General features: G+C 40.3%; 1 protein-coding gene across 7 annotated transcripts in view; it reads left to right on the top strand.

The window, feature by feature from the left end:
• Positions 1-14,231, top strand: part of LOC129631040 (zinc finger protein OZF-like) — a 281,286-nt gene that overhangs the window by 131,379 nt on the left and 135,676 nt on the right. The window contains exons 1-4 of one of the 7 annotated variants that reach the window (XM_055551766.1): positions 94-128; positions 2,142-2,218; positions 5,221-5,311; positions 5,613-5,739. The exons of 2 other annotated variants lie outside the window; for them this stretch is intronic. In XM_055551766.1, coding sequence (XP_055407741.1) covers positions 5,666-5,739 — 74 coding nt within the window. In that variant the 5' untranslated portion in view covers positions 94-128; positions 2,142-2,218; positions 5,221-5,311; positions 5,613-5,665. Of the gene's footprint in view, positions 1-93; positions 129-2,141; positions 2,219-5,220; positions 5,312-5,612; positions 5,740-10,457; positions 10,588-14,231 lie in introns of those variants that run through there. 4 more of the 7 variants (XM_055551765.1, XM_055551773.1, XM_055551775.1 and 1 more) reach the window with 4 other exon arrangements.

A 14,231-nucleotide genomic window follows, 5' to 3' on the forward strand; every position in this document is an offset into this window, starting at 1 on the left:
CCCACCGCCCCGTCGCTAGCGCTCCCCCCAGGCCCCGCCCAGGAAGCCCCGCCTCTTCGCCTCGCGCACGCGCAGTTCTCTGCAGACCCGGAAACGGAATGCTTGGGACGAAGGTCACTCTGCAGAGCGTAAGTTTCTCTTCTCTAGCTTAAATCTGTGCTTTGCGGTTCTTTGACTCCATCTTCAGGGTCTTGGAGTCACTGCGGTCTTTAAATTTCCTCTCACGCCCCTACTTGCCATGTAAACCGAGACGTGTGTTAAAGAGTTTGCACACCGTTTCCCTTTGGGTTTTCAATTTCTCTGGGGCCAGTACCGAAGCCCTTGGCTTTTCTGCTTTCGGTCCACGTAAACACTGCCTTTTGCCACATTTTCCTGCTTAAAACCCTTTACTATCTCTGCCTTCCGCCTCATGTAAAGTCTTCGTCCTTGAGGTGGACTCGCGCCCCCCCCCCCCGCCCCCAGCCTCGCCCTCTCGGCCCCTGGAGGCCGCGCCGGCCGCCCCGTTCCCGGAGATGCCGCGTCCTTTCCCGGTGCCGGGATTCTGGAGAGTCAGCCCCGTTCCTAAGACCCCCCTCGCTCGCAGCCCCTCAGTCCTCGCGTCTCCTCAGGCCCGTCCTTCTGCTCGTCAAGGCCCCCTTCCTGGTCCGCCCTAACCCAGGGTAGAGGTGGTGACGTGGGCCATCTCTGTGACGCCCAGTGTTCTTCGGTCCAGAGTTCCAAACGGTCTTTTTCAGTCCGCGGGCGTCTTATTCAGTCGTCATCCTCGTAAATGCAGGGGCGAGGAGGATCAGGAGAAGCAGACCGAGAGAGCGACTGAGACAGAAAAATTGAGAAGGATAAAGATTGAGGGAGAACCAGTGGGTACAGACAGGGACTTGTAAATAGTAAAGTGAAAGTGATTACGCCTTGAAGGTAGAAAGTGAATAAAATCGAGAACTAAGTTAAAAATGCCAGATCTCCAGGAATTGGATAGTGACATAGGGAGAGGGGCTCTGGATCTACTGGTAGGAGGGTGGCAGCAATGATGAGGCCCTTCACACAGTTTGGGAGAGGATAAAAGGTGGAACCATAGCCTTCAGAGCATCATGGTGATTGGGAGAGGAGAGGAAAATTATTGACTGCAAGAGTGAAGGGAGAGAGAGCAGGAAGGAAGCATCACCACCTGGGGTGCCCGAGAGTGGGGAGGAAAGGAGTGTAACAGAGAAGGGGTGTAACTGAAGGGCACAGAGGAAGCAGAGAAGGGGGAAGAAAGAGGCAGAAATACATAGAGATGTAGGGCAGTCAGAAAGGTTAGAGAGAAGGAGCATTAAGAGAGGGAATGATTTGCAGAGTGGAGTGAGACAGGTGTGAGAAAACAGGGGGCCAGGAACAGCAGAAAAGTAGAGGGGAACAAAAAGACAAAGATACAGAAATAGGGAGACAGGATAATAATATGTGGAAACACATGGTGTAGGTAGACACAATTGTCACACTAAATGAAGTAAATCAGACATACACACATGATATCACTTTATCAGTTCAGTTCAGTAGCTCAGTTGTGTCTGACTCTTTGCGACCCCATGAATCACAGCAGGCCAGGCCTCCCTAACCATCACCAACTCCCGGAGTTCATTCATATGTGGAATCTAAAAAAATGGTACAAATGAACTTATTTACAAAGCAGAACTAGATTCACAGACACTGAAAACAAACTTGTGGTTCCCAAACATGGAAGGAGGAGGAGGGATAAATCAGAAGTTTGGGATGAACAGATACACACTACTATATATAGAATAATTAAACAAGACCTACTGTATAGTGCAGGGAACTATATTCAATATCTTATAATAACCTCTAGTGGAAAATAATCTGAAAAAATATATATTTGGTGAAAAAAAGGATACCCTACACTATTTGATCTTCAAAGATCTATCAAGCACTGAAAAAAAATGTAGGAACTGACTTGTTGATCTCTCTGTAGGAGTTGACTGTTCTGAGTCCCTCCTGAGACAGTGTGCAGCAGAAGACTGTCTGTTCCACATAGTGGGGTCTTCCGTGTGTGTGTGTGTGTGTGTGTGTGTGTGTGTATGTATATGTGTTTGGGGCATAGGAAGGGGGTGTGTTGATTTTAAGCATTTAACTGCCTATTTTCACCTTTCAAGATTGACTTCCAAAGACTCAGACTGAGGAAGAAGCCTGGAAGAGCAAAGAAAAGGAATCAGGAATGGCTATTTCTCAGGTAAGTTCATATTCTCAATTGATTCTCAGTCTGTCCTTCCTGAAATGCCCTTCTCTGGACTTGCTAATCGTGTCCAACTCTGAAGTGTCCTGTCTGACTCCTGTACATGCACACTACCCGGGGCCTTCCCTCAGGGCCTGTCCTCTCCACTTAGATCCCGTCTCCCCATGACCCGGTGACCTGGCCCTTGTGAGGAGGCTCCCCTGGGCACCGTCCTGGGCAGGGCTTCTCACCCACGGGTTGGAGACAGGGTCTAAGTGCTGTTGGGCAACAGGGATTGCTTAAGGGTCCATCTGGATGCCCTGTCTGTTCTCCATCAACCAGGGTAAAGAAGCTGCACATGGAAGTCAGGTGTTAATATGCATTTTCGCCTGGTGCATTTTTGAAAACAGACTAATTACGGCAAATTTGTTCTGGCTTTTTATACTGTATTAGAAGCTAATGCAGGTGGCTCAGTGGGTAAAGAATCTGCCTGCAATGCAGGAGATGCAGGCAGACACAAGTTTGATCCCTGGGTTAGGAAGATCCCCTGGAGAAGGAAATGGCAACCCACTCCAGTATTCTTGGCTGGAGAATCCCATGGACAGAGGAGCCTGGCAGGCTACAGTCCATAGGGTTGCAAAGAGTCAGACACAACTGAAGTGACTGGGCAGAAGCTAAATGGGTATACTGATGATTTAAAAATCATGATGATTGGGAATGGAATGAAAAGTTCAGAGATATCAGTGATACAGAGTGTTTCATTCCTTTGATTTTAAACTATGAAATCAATCTCTGAAACATGGAGATTCTTAATCCATTTTCATCATCTCCATTCCTTGGAGGTTACCTTTTCACTGTGTTGATTGCCTCCTTTGACACATAGAAGTTTCTCATTTTGATACAGGTGAGGTTCCAGCTTTATACTTTTATTAGTAGATACCCAGTTTCCCAGCACCATTTATTACTGAGACTGTCTTCCTTCTATTCTATGGTCCTGGCACCGCTGAAAATGCATTTTGTGTATATGCAAAATCAATTCTGAGCATTCGGTTCTCTTGCACTGCTCTATATATCTGTGTTTATGCCAGTACCACACCATCTTGATTACTTCGTAATATGTTTTGAAATCTATAAGGGTTCCTTCCTTTCTTCTTTGGCAATTTGGGATTCTTGGAGATTCCTTATGAATTTTAGTGTAATAACTTACATTTTCTACCAAAATTGCCATTTGACTTTTGATAGGGATTAGATCGGAGAAGGCGATGGCACCCCACTCCAGTACTCTTGCCTGGAAAATCCCATGGACCGAGGAGCCTATTAGACTGCAGTCCATGGGGTCGCTAAGAGTTGGACACGACTGAGCGACTTCACTTTCACTTTTCACTTTCATGCATTGGAGAAGGAAATGGCAACCCACTCCAGTGTTCTTGCCTGGAGAATCCCAGGGACGGGAGAGCCTGGTGGGCTGCCGTCTCTGGGGTCGCACAGAGTCTGACACGACTGAAGCAATGCAGCAGCAGCAGCAGCAGCAGCAGGGATTAGATTGAATCTATAAAACACTTTGGGTAATTTCATTTTAAGAATATTTAGTCTTTCAATCCAAGAGTGTAGGATGTCAGTTTATTTGTATCTCCTTGTATAACTTTTAGCAATGTTTAATAGTTTTCAGTATACAAGTTTTTCACCTCTTTGTTGGATTTCTCATGAAGTGTTGTATCCTTATGGTGCTTTAGAAATAGGATTCTTTTAAAATTTTCTTTTGACATTGTTCACTGTGTATATGCTTCCCTGGTACCGTAGTCGGTAAAGAATCTTCCTGCAATGTGGGAGACCTGGATTTTATCCCTGGTTTGGGAAGATCCTCTGGAGAAGGAAATGGCAACCCACTCCAGTATTCTTGCCTGGGAAATCTCATGGACAGAGGAACCTGGTGGGCCACAAGACTCAGACACAACTGAGGGACTGAACATACAGACATCCAAACCACCACTACCATTATGTATAGAAATTTACCTGATTTTTGCATATGGACTTTTGTATCCTGCAACTTTTCTAGAGTTATTTTTTGATGTAGCAATTTCTTTGTGAAATCTTTACTATTTTTACACATAAAAGTTGTCATCTACAAAAAAAAAAGATAATTTTACTTTTTGCAGTTTGGATAAGTTTGATTTCTTTTTCTTGTCTAATTTCTCTGATAAGGGCTTTCTGTACTTTGGTGGACAGTAGTGCAGAAGTGTGTATCCTTGCCTTCTTCCTGATCTGAAAAGAAAAGCCTTCCGGTTGAATGTTTAAATCTTTTTTTTTTTTTTTTTAATTTTGACCAAGCCAAGCCACTTGTATGATTTTAGTTTGCTGACGAGAGATTGAATCCAGGGCCACAGCAGTGAAATCACTGAATCCTAACGACTGGACCATCAGGGAACTCCTGTCTTTTCAAGTAATTGTGTGTTTACATGTGTGTGTGTGAGTACATGGAAATACAAGTCCATGGTTTTGATAAAAACATCATATTTCAAACCTATCTTTACACTTGAAATTATATCTTAAATATAATCCTTGACCTCAAAAAATTTTTTTGGAGTATCATGTTAATGGTTTAAATAGCAATAAGATTATTAACATCTTATGTGTCTGTGTGTGAGCCCACATATAGGATGATCTTTTATGCTCTTCCATGTTGTTCACCATGAACTTCTTTCAGATTTTCTCAGTGAACCCTCTGTCAGTGTGCCTTTAATACTGTTTTTTCTCTTATTCAACTGTTTGATTCTTTAGCTTCAATTCCAGAGGCCAACCCTCTGAGTTCTGATATTGCTGTTTAGTTTCATGACCTGAGTCAAGTGTCTCCAAGTGTGTCTGGCACAGTATTCTCCTCTGTAAGATGGGAAGAGATCATCTCTAATGAGCTGTTATGTTTATAGCAATTTCATACATGTAAAAAATTTATTATGAAATTTGGCATGTAGAAAGTGTTCCAGCACTTCGAGTCATTGCTCTTGTAATTGTCATAATTGCAGATTTTGACCTTTCTGTAAAGCCACTGTGGACTTGGTCATCTTTGAAGATCCCACTGGTGCTGTAGCTCATCTAGATATTGAATATCACATGGTGTGTAAAACATAATAGGTAACATTTCTGCATAGACCACCTGCTATTGAATTTTATTTCTAGGTTGTTTGTGTGTTGTCCAGAAAAAGTGAAAAACCTACATTGTATAGAGGATATCATAATCTCTATGAAAAGGGATAAGAAATTAAAATTACGGATGCATAATTTGCTCCAGATACCTTTACCTGGATCTGTCAGAATACATACTTCAATTAAATGGATCCTTACTCCTCTCTCCTCTTCTCATTTTGTGCAAAAATAACTCTCTTCATGGCCCTTTGATGAGATGTTTTTGTTTCAGGAACAGTTGACCTTCAAGGATGTTGCTGTAGAATTCTCTCAGGAGGAGTGGGAATGCCTGGACCCTGCTCAGAGGGCCTTTTACATGGATGTGATGGTGGAGACCCTCAGGAACCTGATCTCTGTGGGTGAGGATCACTTCGCTTCAGAAATTGGAATCTGTCCTTGGGTATCATTGCATTTCCCTTCTGTGCCCCTTGGGAGCCCCTGTTTTGCTTGATTGATCTGAAATCCTTGTTGATTCAGACATGAAAAATTTCATGATGTGGTATCATGAGTTTAAGCTTAGCTTTTCTGCAGATGATTAATTCATTTCATGATATATCAGGCATTGTTCCAGAGCTTAAGTATTTATAAGGCTGAGGGCAAACTTTTAAAATATCAGATTCTCTTTTTTTCTGCCCCTGTGCTTTTGCGCCACTACTTCTTGGAAGAGAGCTCATTATCTGAATATTACACTGTTGCCTCTGCATTTAGTAGGAGGCAAGTGGTAGACCAACCTGTGATAGAGTTTTTCAGACCCACGTTCAATGTCCTCACTCCTCACCTGAACAAAGAGCTAGAAAAGCCCCAGCTCTTCACATTTCATTCTTTTGAGAAGCAGAAATTTCTATTTCTGACCAGAATATTATTTCCATCTTGGAACAAGAGGAACAGCTCTAGCCTGTGAAGAGTGACATGAAAAGAGCAAACCACCAAGAGGATAGAAATGTATCAAAAGTGTGAACACAGGTTAGATCTCAGAAGGGCAGAGAGGAAGTGGCAGTATTACTGGTCTTTGGGTAACTCTACCCACGTGGGAGATTTCTTTTCAGAAAACAGAAGTTTATTTATTGTGAATGCTGAGAGCACATTTTTCTTACTCCTGGGTTATCATTCTGTTCTTCAACATGTAGAATGTATTCTTTCACCCTCTGGTGGAGCCCCACCAGAAACAAAAGCAAAGTTTTCATCATGATCTACACCCTGCCATCTGGTCCCTGTGAACTAGTTGTTGGTTGACTTTGAACACTGTGAAGAGGGTTGCTTTAAAAGGGTCTTTTACCCCCTTTCACTTCTCTCTCTGGACTCAATTTCATTGGATGCTCAGTTTTCAGTCTATATAAATAAGAGTTGATGCTTCCAGACTCACTCCCTGAGCTTTTCTCTCTTTCATCCCCATTTGTGTTCTTAAAAGATCTAATCAGAAGATGGGAAGGCATTGATCAAAATCAAAAGCACATGCTTTTTGATTCCATGTGGCACCTTCAGGGAGCTGTTGTCTCAAGCCCTCTCCCCTTGTTTAGATTTCACAGCCATTTCTTCTTTTCTGATTTTTGCCACACACTTCGGGGATGTGTGAAACAGGGAGGTAGATTGGGTCTCGCTTAATTTTACATGGCAAAACTACAAAGACAGTGGACAAAGAGATCCTCTTTTTTTATTTCCTAGTTCCTCATGGGGGAAATACGTGTATCTTGCAAGCTATTGGTGTGGCATCTTGAGTTGAGTGCATGGTTTCATCTCTTCACCAAATTTTGTATTTTTCCCACTCTTTTATGGCTCTTCTATGGCTGTACCTAATCAGTATACACTCCTGATTCCATATTCTTCTACCTTTGCATGATTTTTACCTTTTGAAACTTGAGGGATTTTGTGTGTATGTGTGATTAAATAATAAATAAATAGATTAATTATTGTATTGGCTTTTATTAGGCTCTGGGAGAAATATAAAAGTAACTAGCACATTTTTGCCTTCAAGTAGAAAAGTTTATAATCTTGAGTGTGAAACTTGCTTTTGAAATAGATATTCCTAGGGTCTATAATTTTATCCAGTTTCGTTACTGTGATAATCCACTTGTAGTAGACAGCTCAGGATGGACTCTCGGTGGGGTGAATTTACTAACAGAAAGTTTTTGATGGAGAATGCTTTTCCTTAAGTGTTTTAATATTTTCCTGCTCTGTACTAAGTCACCACTTGAAGCTACTTAGTAGATTGGTCAGCATGTTGTAAGATACGAGATAGAAAGTATCATCAGAGCCTCACTGATGAGTCTTTCCCCATTGTTTTTTTTCTTTTCTTGGCTTTGAGGACTGTCATGAAAGCCCATCTCAAGGACATGATGTCAATCTTGTTTCCAGATACTAATGACCATCCTCTATGAGCCAGAGGAAATGATGTAGGAGTTTATTCTAGGAAAACTATATTCACATTCTCCTCTTCCTGATGTTGGACCCCTGGTTTGGAGGGTCTGATGGACTTCTGTGGGAGAAACTGCGTTATGTAATTATTCTCCAGTTTGTCTGTCACCCACCCAAAGTATGAGATTTGATTGTATCACGGGTCCGCCCCATCCCTCCTGTGTTGTTGGGGTTCTTTCTTTATGGCTTTAGTTGTAGCAGATATTTTCTGGTAGATTTTAGTCTTTGTCAGTGATGGTCATAATGCAGATTATTGTGATTTTGGTGCTTGGGAAAGAAAGTGAGATGATTGTGCTCATGAGAGGAAGTGAGCATAGGATACGTCTGCCCCGCCATCTTGTCTGCTCTCTGGTACAGTTATATTCACCTAGATATACAATCACTAGCTGTGCTCCCACATATGCATATACCTTGTGCTCCACTCATGCCATTTCTCATTCTGGACCTTTCTTCACATGGTACTTTTATGTGGGAAGACTGTCATTTGCTCGCATATTTAAATCATTATTTTCATCCCAGTTTCCCCAGCACTCCTTCACTCATTGCTCCACTTTCCACATCACTGAGTATAAAAATGGTCCCTCTTTTTCTGTTGTACGACTTTCTCATGACATGACCAAAATCACTATGTGCAGCTGTGAAGACTTAGAAAAACCATTTTCAAGAAGGGTGGCTAAATAACATTATTAGTTACATGGCTGACTTCTTTTGTGTCTCCCTTGGAATACTCTTTTTAAACTCCTGGTATTTGTTTTTAACATTTTGTAATCTGTACTGCTGGGGTGAGCAGTCATCCTTTAGGTTTAGTTCCGGTTCAAATCCTGTGTCTCTCAGTACTTTCTGTATCAATTGTGGTGATGCATAGAAATCTGTGAGTCAAACCTGTGATTTGAAAACTTGTGTTGATTTACCTCATGCCTTTTAAACCTTTAAAAACAAGCCTTTTGAAACAAATTAGTGTTCTTTGATGGCTTAGACTCTTGCATGTTTTATAATCATGATTGAAAAGTTGCTTTAAAAAAAAATTATGTATTTATTTTTGGCTGTGCTGACTGTTCATTGCTTCCTGTGCTTTTTCTTTAGTTGTGGAGGGCAGGGGCCACTCTCTAGCTGCTGTGTGCGGCCTTCTCATGTTGTGGCTTCTCTTGTTGTGGAGCAGGGCTCTAAGGTGTGCAAGCTTTGGTAGTTGTAGCTTCCAGGCTCTACAGCACAGATTCAATAGTTGTGGCACACGGACTAGTTGCTCTGAGGAATGTGGAATCTTCCTGGATCAGGGGTGAGACCCACATCTCCTGCATTGGCAGGCGGATTGTCCACCACTGAGCCACCACGGAAGCCTGAAAAGTTACTTTTTATAAATAGTTATATTAATATTCTGTCATGTTTATTATAATACTATTTTGCATCACATCTTGTATGCTTTTCATCTCCAGTTTGTGCTAATCAACATTGTGTCTGACCCTAGTTGATAAATTTACAAATTGCTCTTTATTACATATCTTTTTAGAGCCAATGAACTGGAGAATTTTAAGTGTTCAGTGAAGGCTGGGAATGACTTTATTTATTTGCTGTTAGATTACATAACTCTAGAATATTTTATTGGTTAACTCAATTGTAATTAATATATGATGGTTTTTCAGCTTTTATTATAGAGTACAACTGACATGTACCATTTGTTAATGTTGTAAAATGCATATTCTTTATGGGTACATAGCTCTATAGCAGATATTCAGAAAAATTTTTTGTGAAAAATTGTGTTAACAAATTCTTCCATTTTTGTATGCTGTATTTTGTAATTCCATACTACCAGTTAGTTATTCATTAGATAAGTTTGTTTTGGATTATGTACATTACAGTGGATTGTGTGGTCTTTAGCATTTATTTGTATGACATAGAATACAGAATATATGTACAATATAATATCTTTTGTCTCCTTAATAGTGAGACCACAGTATATGTATTGTTAGTTGGTGTATGCTTTGGTGTCATAGTGACAAAATATTCTTTCTTTGAGAGTTAACCTACATTTGTCTAGTGTGAATGTTTTTGTCACAGGGTGTTAGAACTCAGCTGTCATTATTGTTATTGTTCTGTCTCTAAGTTGTGCTCTGACTCTTTGCAACCCTATGGACTGCAGCATGCCAGGCCTTCCTGTCCCTCACTATCTCTTGGAGTTTGCCCAAGTTCATGTCCATTGAATCGGTGATGGTATCCAACCATGTCATACTCTCACCTTACATATAATCACTCTTTCTTTAGTAAAGAGTCCTATTCCTTTAGTGTTCCTAAAATTTTTAAGGTCATGATTTGGAAGTTTCATAACCTTATTGGGCATAAGTAGTACTTTTGGTTTGTTTTATTTTATTTTGACCATGCTGTGCAACATCTTAGTTCCCTGACTGGGGATAGAACCCATCACCCTTGCAGTGGGAGCACAGAGCCCTAACCACTGGACTGCCAGGCAGTTCCCTACCTTTGGTTTAATGTCATATATTCAACATTACAGTTTTATTCATGAGTTGTACTGAGTAAAACACCTTATGGTTCTTTGTATCTTGTAGATATCTCTCATATACATGTGGTCAAGAAATTACAACCAATAGCAAGTAGTGATAGAGGAGATGCATTCCAAACAGTGACATTGGAAAGACAAGAAAGCCCTGAAATGAAATATTTTTGCTTCACGGAAATCCAGGAAGATGACTTTGGGTGTCAGTGGAAGAATGATGAAAGAAATTACAAAGGAATGCCTGTAATATATAAGGAAAATGTAACTCACAGAAGAGATAGACAAGGTAGGTGGAATACAGGAAAGAAGCCAATTAAAAATAGACTTGTGTTAAGCTTTCAGGATGAACTGCATATATTTAAAAAAAATATTTACAAATGTCACGAGTGTGGTAAATCCTTTAATTATGGCTCCTCCCTCAGTAGACACCTTCTAATCCATACAGGAGAGAAATTATATAAGTGTGGTGTATGTGGCAATGTTTTTCGTCTAAAGTCACACCTTGTAAGTCATTGGACAACTCACACTCGTGTGAAAACTTACAAATGTGATGAGTGTGGTAAAACCTTTAATCATGGCTCATCCCTCCGTAGACATCAGATAAGGCATACAGGAGAGAAAGTGTATAAATGTGATGTATGTAGCAAAGTCTGTAGTCAGAATTCCTCCCTTAAACGTCATCAAAGAATTCATACCGGAGAGAGACCTTACCGATGCAATAAGTGTGGCAAAACCTTTAATCGTGGCTCTCACCTCTCCACACATGAGGTAATCCATACAGGCATGAAATTATGTAAGTGTGATGTATGTGGCAAAGTCTTTAGTCAAAATTCATGCCTTAGGATTCATCGGAGAATTCACAACGGAGAGAAACCTTACAAATGTAATGAGTGTGGTAAGGTCTTCCGTCAAAATTCACATCTTGGAAGACATCAGAGAATTCATACTGGGGAGAAACCTTACAAATGTGATGATTGTGGCAAGGTCTTTAATCAGTATTCAAATCTTGCAAGTCATCAAAGAATTCATACTGGAGAGAAACCTTATAACTGTAATGTGTGTGGCAAGGTCTTCAGTCAAAATTCAAATCTTGTAAGTCATCAGAGAATTCATACTGGTGAAAAACCTTACAAATGTAATGAGTGTGGCAAATTTTTTAATCAAAGAGCATATCTTACAAAGCATCAGAGAGTTCATATTGAAGAAAAGTCTTACAAATGTAATGAGTGTGGGAAGGTCTTCAGTCGAAATTCAAATCTTGAAAGTCATCAAAGAATTCATACTGGAGAGAAACCTTTCAAATGTAATGAGTGTGGCAGGTTGTTTTCTCAAAAACCAAACCTTGGAAAGCATCAGAGAATTCACACAGGAGAGAAACCTTACAAATGTCATGAGTGTGGGGAGGTCTTCAGTCGAAATTCACTTTTTGCAGTTCATCAGAGAATACATAACGTAGAGAAGGCTTTCAGCTGTAATGAACTTGAAATGCCTTTACTGAGTTCTCAACCCTCACTAAGTATCAGATAATTTATACATGAAAGAAACTATGTAAGTGTGACATATGTGGGAAGTCTTCATTCAAAATTTACAGCGTACAATTCACTGGAGATTTCAGAGTAGGGAGAAACTAAGCAAATGTCATGAATATGCCAAAGATTTTGTGCCTGCAAGCCTCATTTTCTATCAGATAATCTATAGTGCAGAGAAACCTTATAAATGTACTAAGTATCTCAAAGTCTTCAGCCCAAGTTCATACCTTGAGATCTGCCAGATAATTTATACTGGAGAGAAACCTTTCAAATATAATGAGTGTGGCAAATCCTTCAGTGTCAAGACCGAGTTACCATCAGGTGACCCATCCTGGTGAGAGACTTTAATAATACAGTGATATGACAAGGCTTTTAGCAGGTATCTACATCTTAGGCTTCATTGGAAAATTCATTCTGGATAGAAACCAGATAAATGTATTTTATTGTGGTCAGGCCTTAAGAGGAGGAATTTATTAATTAACTCATTCTCAAGATTATCTCACAAATGCCATGGATGTGAAATAGTAATCTTATTGCTCAGGTAGGACAGTTTTTATTTGTGAGTGACAGACCACCTGGAGAACAGGGACTGAAAGTAGTAAGAGGTTTATCATTCTCATCTAACAGGAAGTCCAGAGGCTGCCATGTGGGGTGTGATGGGGTCCTCTGCCTCTGCAACCTCCATGAGTACTTAATCTTCACCTTATAGTAACATGACTGCTCTATGACTGAGAAGGCTGAAGGTTAAGGGCAAAAACCCTTTTCACTCTAAGGTTTTTGTATATTCTCCCTGGGTCAGGCTCTTGTGACATGTCTAAGGACTCTGCATCAAGTTCCATTTTCTGAAGTTTTTGTTCTATAGCATTTTTGCTAAATCTCTTATAGTGTAAAGTTCCATAATTTGTTTTAGAGCATTGATTAACTTTTTGCTGATGTTTGACAGATGTAAAGTTTAAATGGAGAAATTTTCTTTTGTACTATGAATATTTCATTGACAAGCACATGTATGGGACCGGCCTTCCTTCATTGAGTTGCCTGGGTACCTTTGTCAAAAAGTAATGGGAAGTACACTTGACCCTTGAACAAGGCAGGGAATTAGGGTTTAGTCTCCTGAGCAGTTCTAAATCCATGTATAATTTAATGCTATCCGGCTATATCCGTGGTTCTGCATCCTCAGATTCAACCGACCTCAGATCCTACACTGTAGTAGTGTTTATTAGGAAAAAATGCCCATATAATTGAATCCACACAGCTGAAACCTGTGTTGTTCAAGGGTTAATGTCCTGTGCAGTGTGCTCAGTCGTGTCTAACTCTTTGTGATCCCATGGACTGTAGCCCACCAGGCTCCTCTGTCCATTGGGTTTCCCAGGCAAGAATACTAGAGCGGGTTGCCATTTCCTCCTCCAGGGCATCTTCCCCACCCAGGGATTGAAACTGCATCTCTTGCATCTCCTACATTGGTGGATGGATTCTTTACCCCTGTGCCATCTGGGAAAAACTGTAGTGATGGAGGGCTATTTCTTGTCTCCTCATTCTGCTCCATTGGTCTTTGCGTCTGTTATTCCACAAATCCCACACAGTCTTGATTCCTGTCACTGTATTAGAAATCTTGAGATCATGTGGGGCGATTCCAACCACTGCAATATTTTTCAGGTGTTTTAGCTCTTCTAGTTCTTTCGCCTCTCTGTTATTTTTAGAATAATCTTGTTTGAATCGACAAAAATCTTGATGGAAAATGCATTAAACTTGTATGTCACTTGGGATATTTTAATATCACTTCTTATGTTGTATCTTCCAGTCAATTAATTTGGTATATTTTATTAACAGTTCAGTGAATATCCTGTGTTTCTCTCAGGTGACCTAAATAGAAGATCGTCTTTGATTTCATTCCTTCCCATTATAGGTTTTAAGCATAAAAGTCTTTATTTTGTTAGATTTACACATTTTTCTTCTTTTTGAGCAAACATCGTATTCTATATTTAATTTGTTTCCATTTGTAAATTGCATGCATATAAAATTACGATAGATTTTTGCACGTTATGTCCTGACACCTTGCAAATTATACTTTTTTCTAGAAATTTGTATAGATTCTTTTGATTCTCTATGTGCATTATTTCCTTAAATTTCCTGTTTCTACTTTTAACAAGTTAGCACAAACTGAGAGACTTGAAGGAATAAACTTCAATAAACTTGAAGTTTATTCTCTTATGGTTCTGGAGGTCAGAAATGGAAAATGAGCCAAAGTCCTATGTTCCAGGATGCCAGAAGCCACTTAGATCCTTTGTTTCATGGGTCCCCATTTGTATCTGGATGGCACACACTTTGAAATAATGAATGATTTTATTCAGATGTCTTTTTGTTACATGAGCATTTTCTGAACACATTGTTTAATTTAGGGTAC

The sequence above is a fragment of the Bubalus kerabau genome, chromosome 17 (assembly GCF_029407905.1).
Source record: "Bubalus kerabau isolate K-KA32 ecotype Philippines breed swamp buffalo chromosome 17, PCC_UOA_SB_1v2, whole genome shotgun sequence".
Taxonomy (NCBI): Eukaryota; Metazoa; Chordata; class Mammalia; order Artiodactyla; family Bovidae; genus Bubalus; species Bubalus kerabau.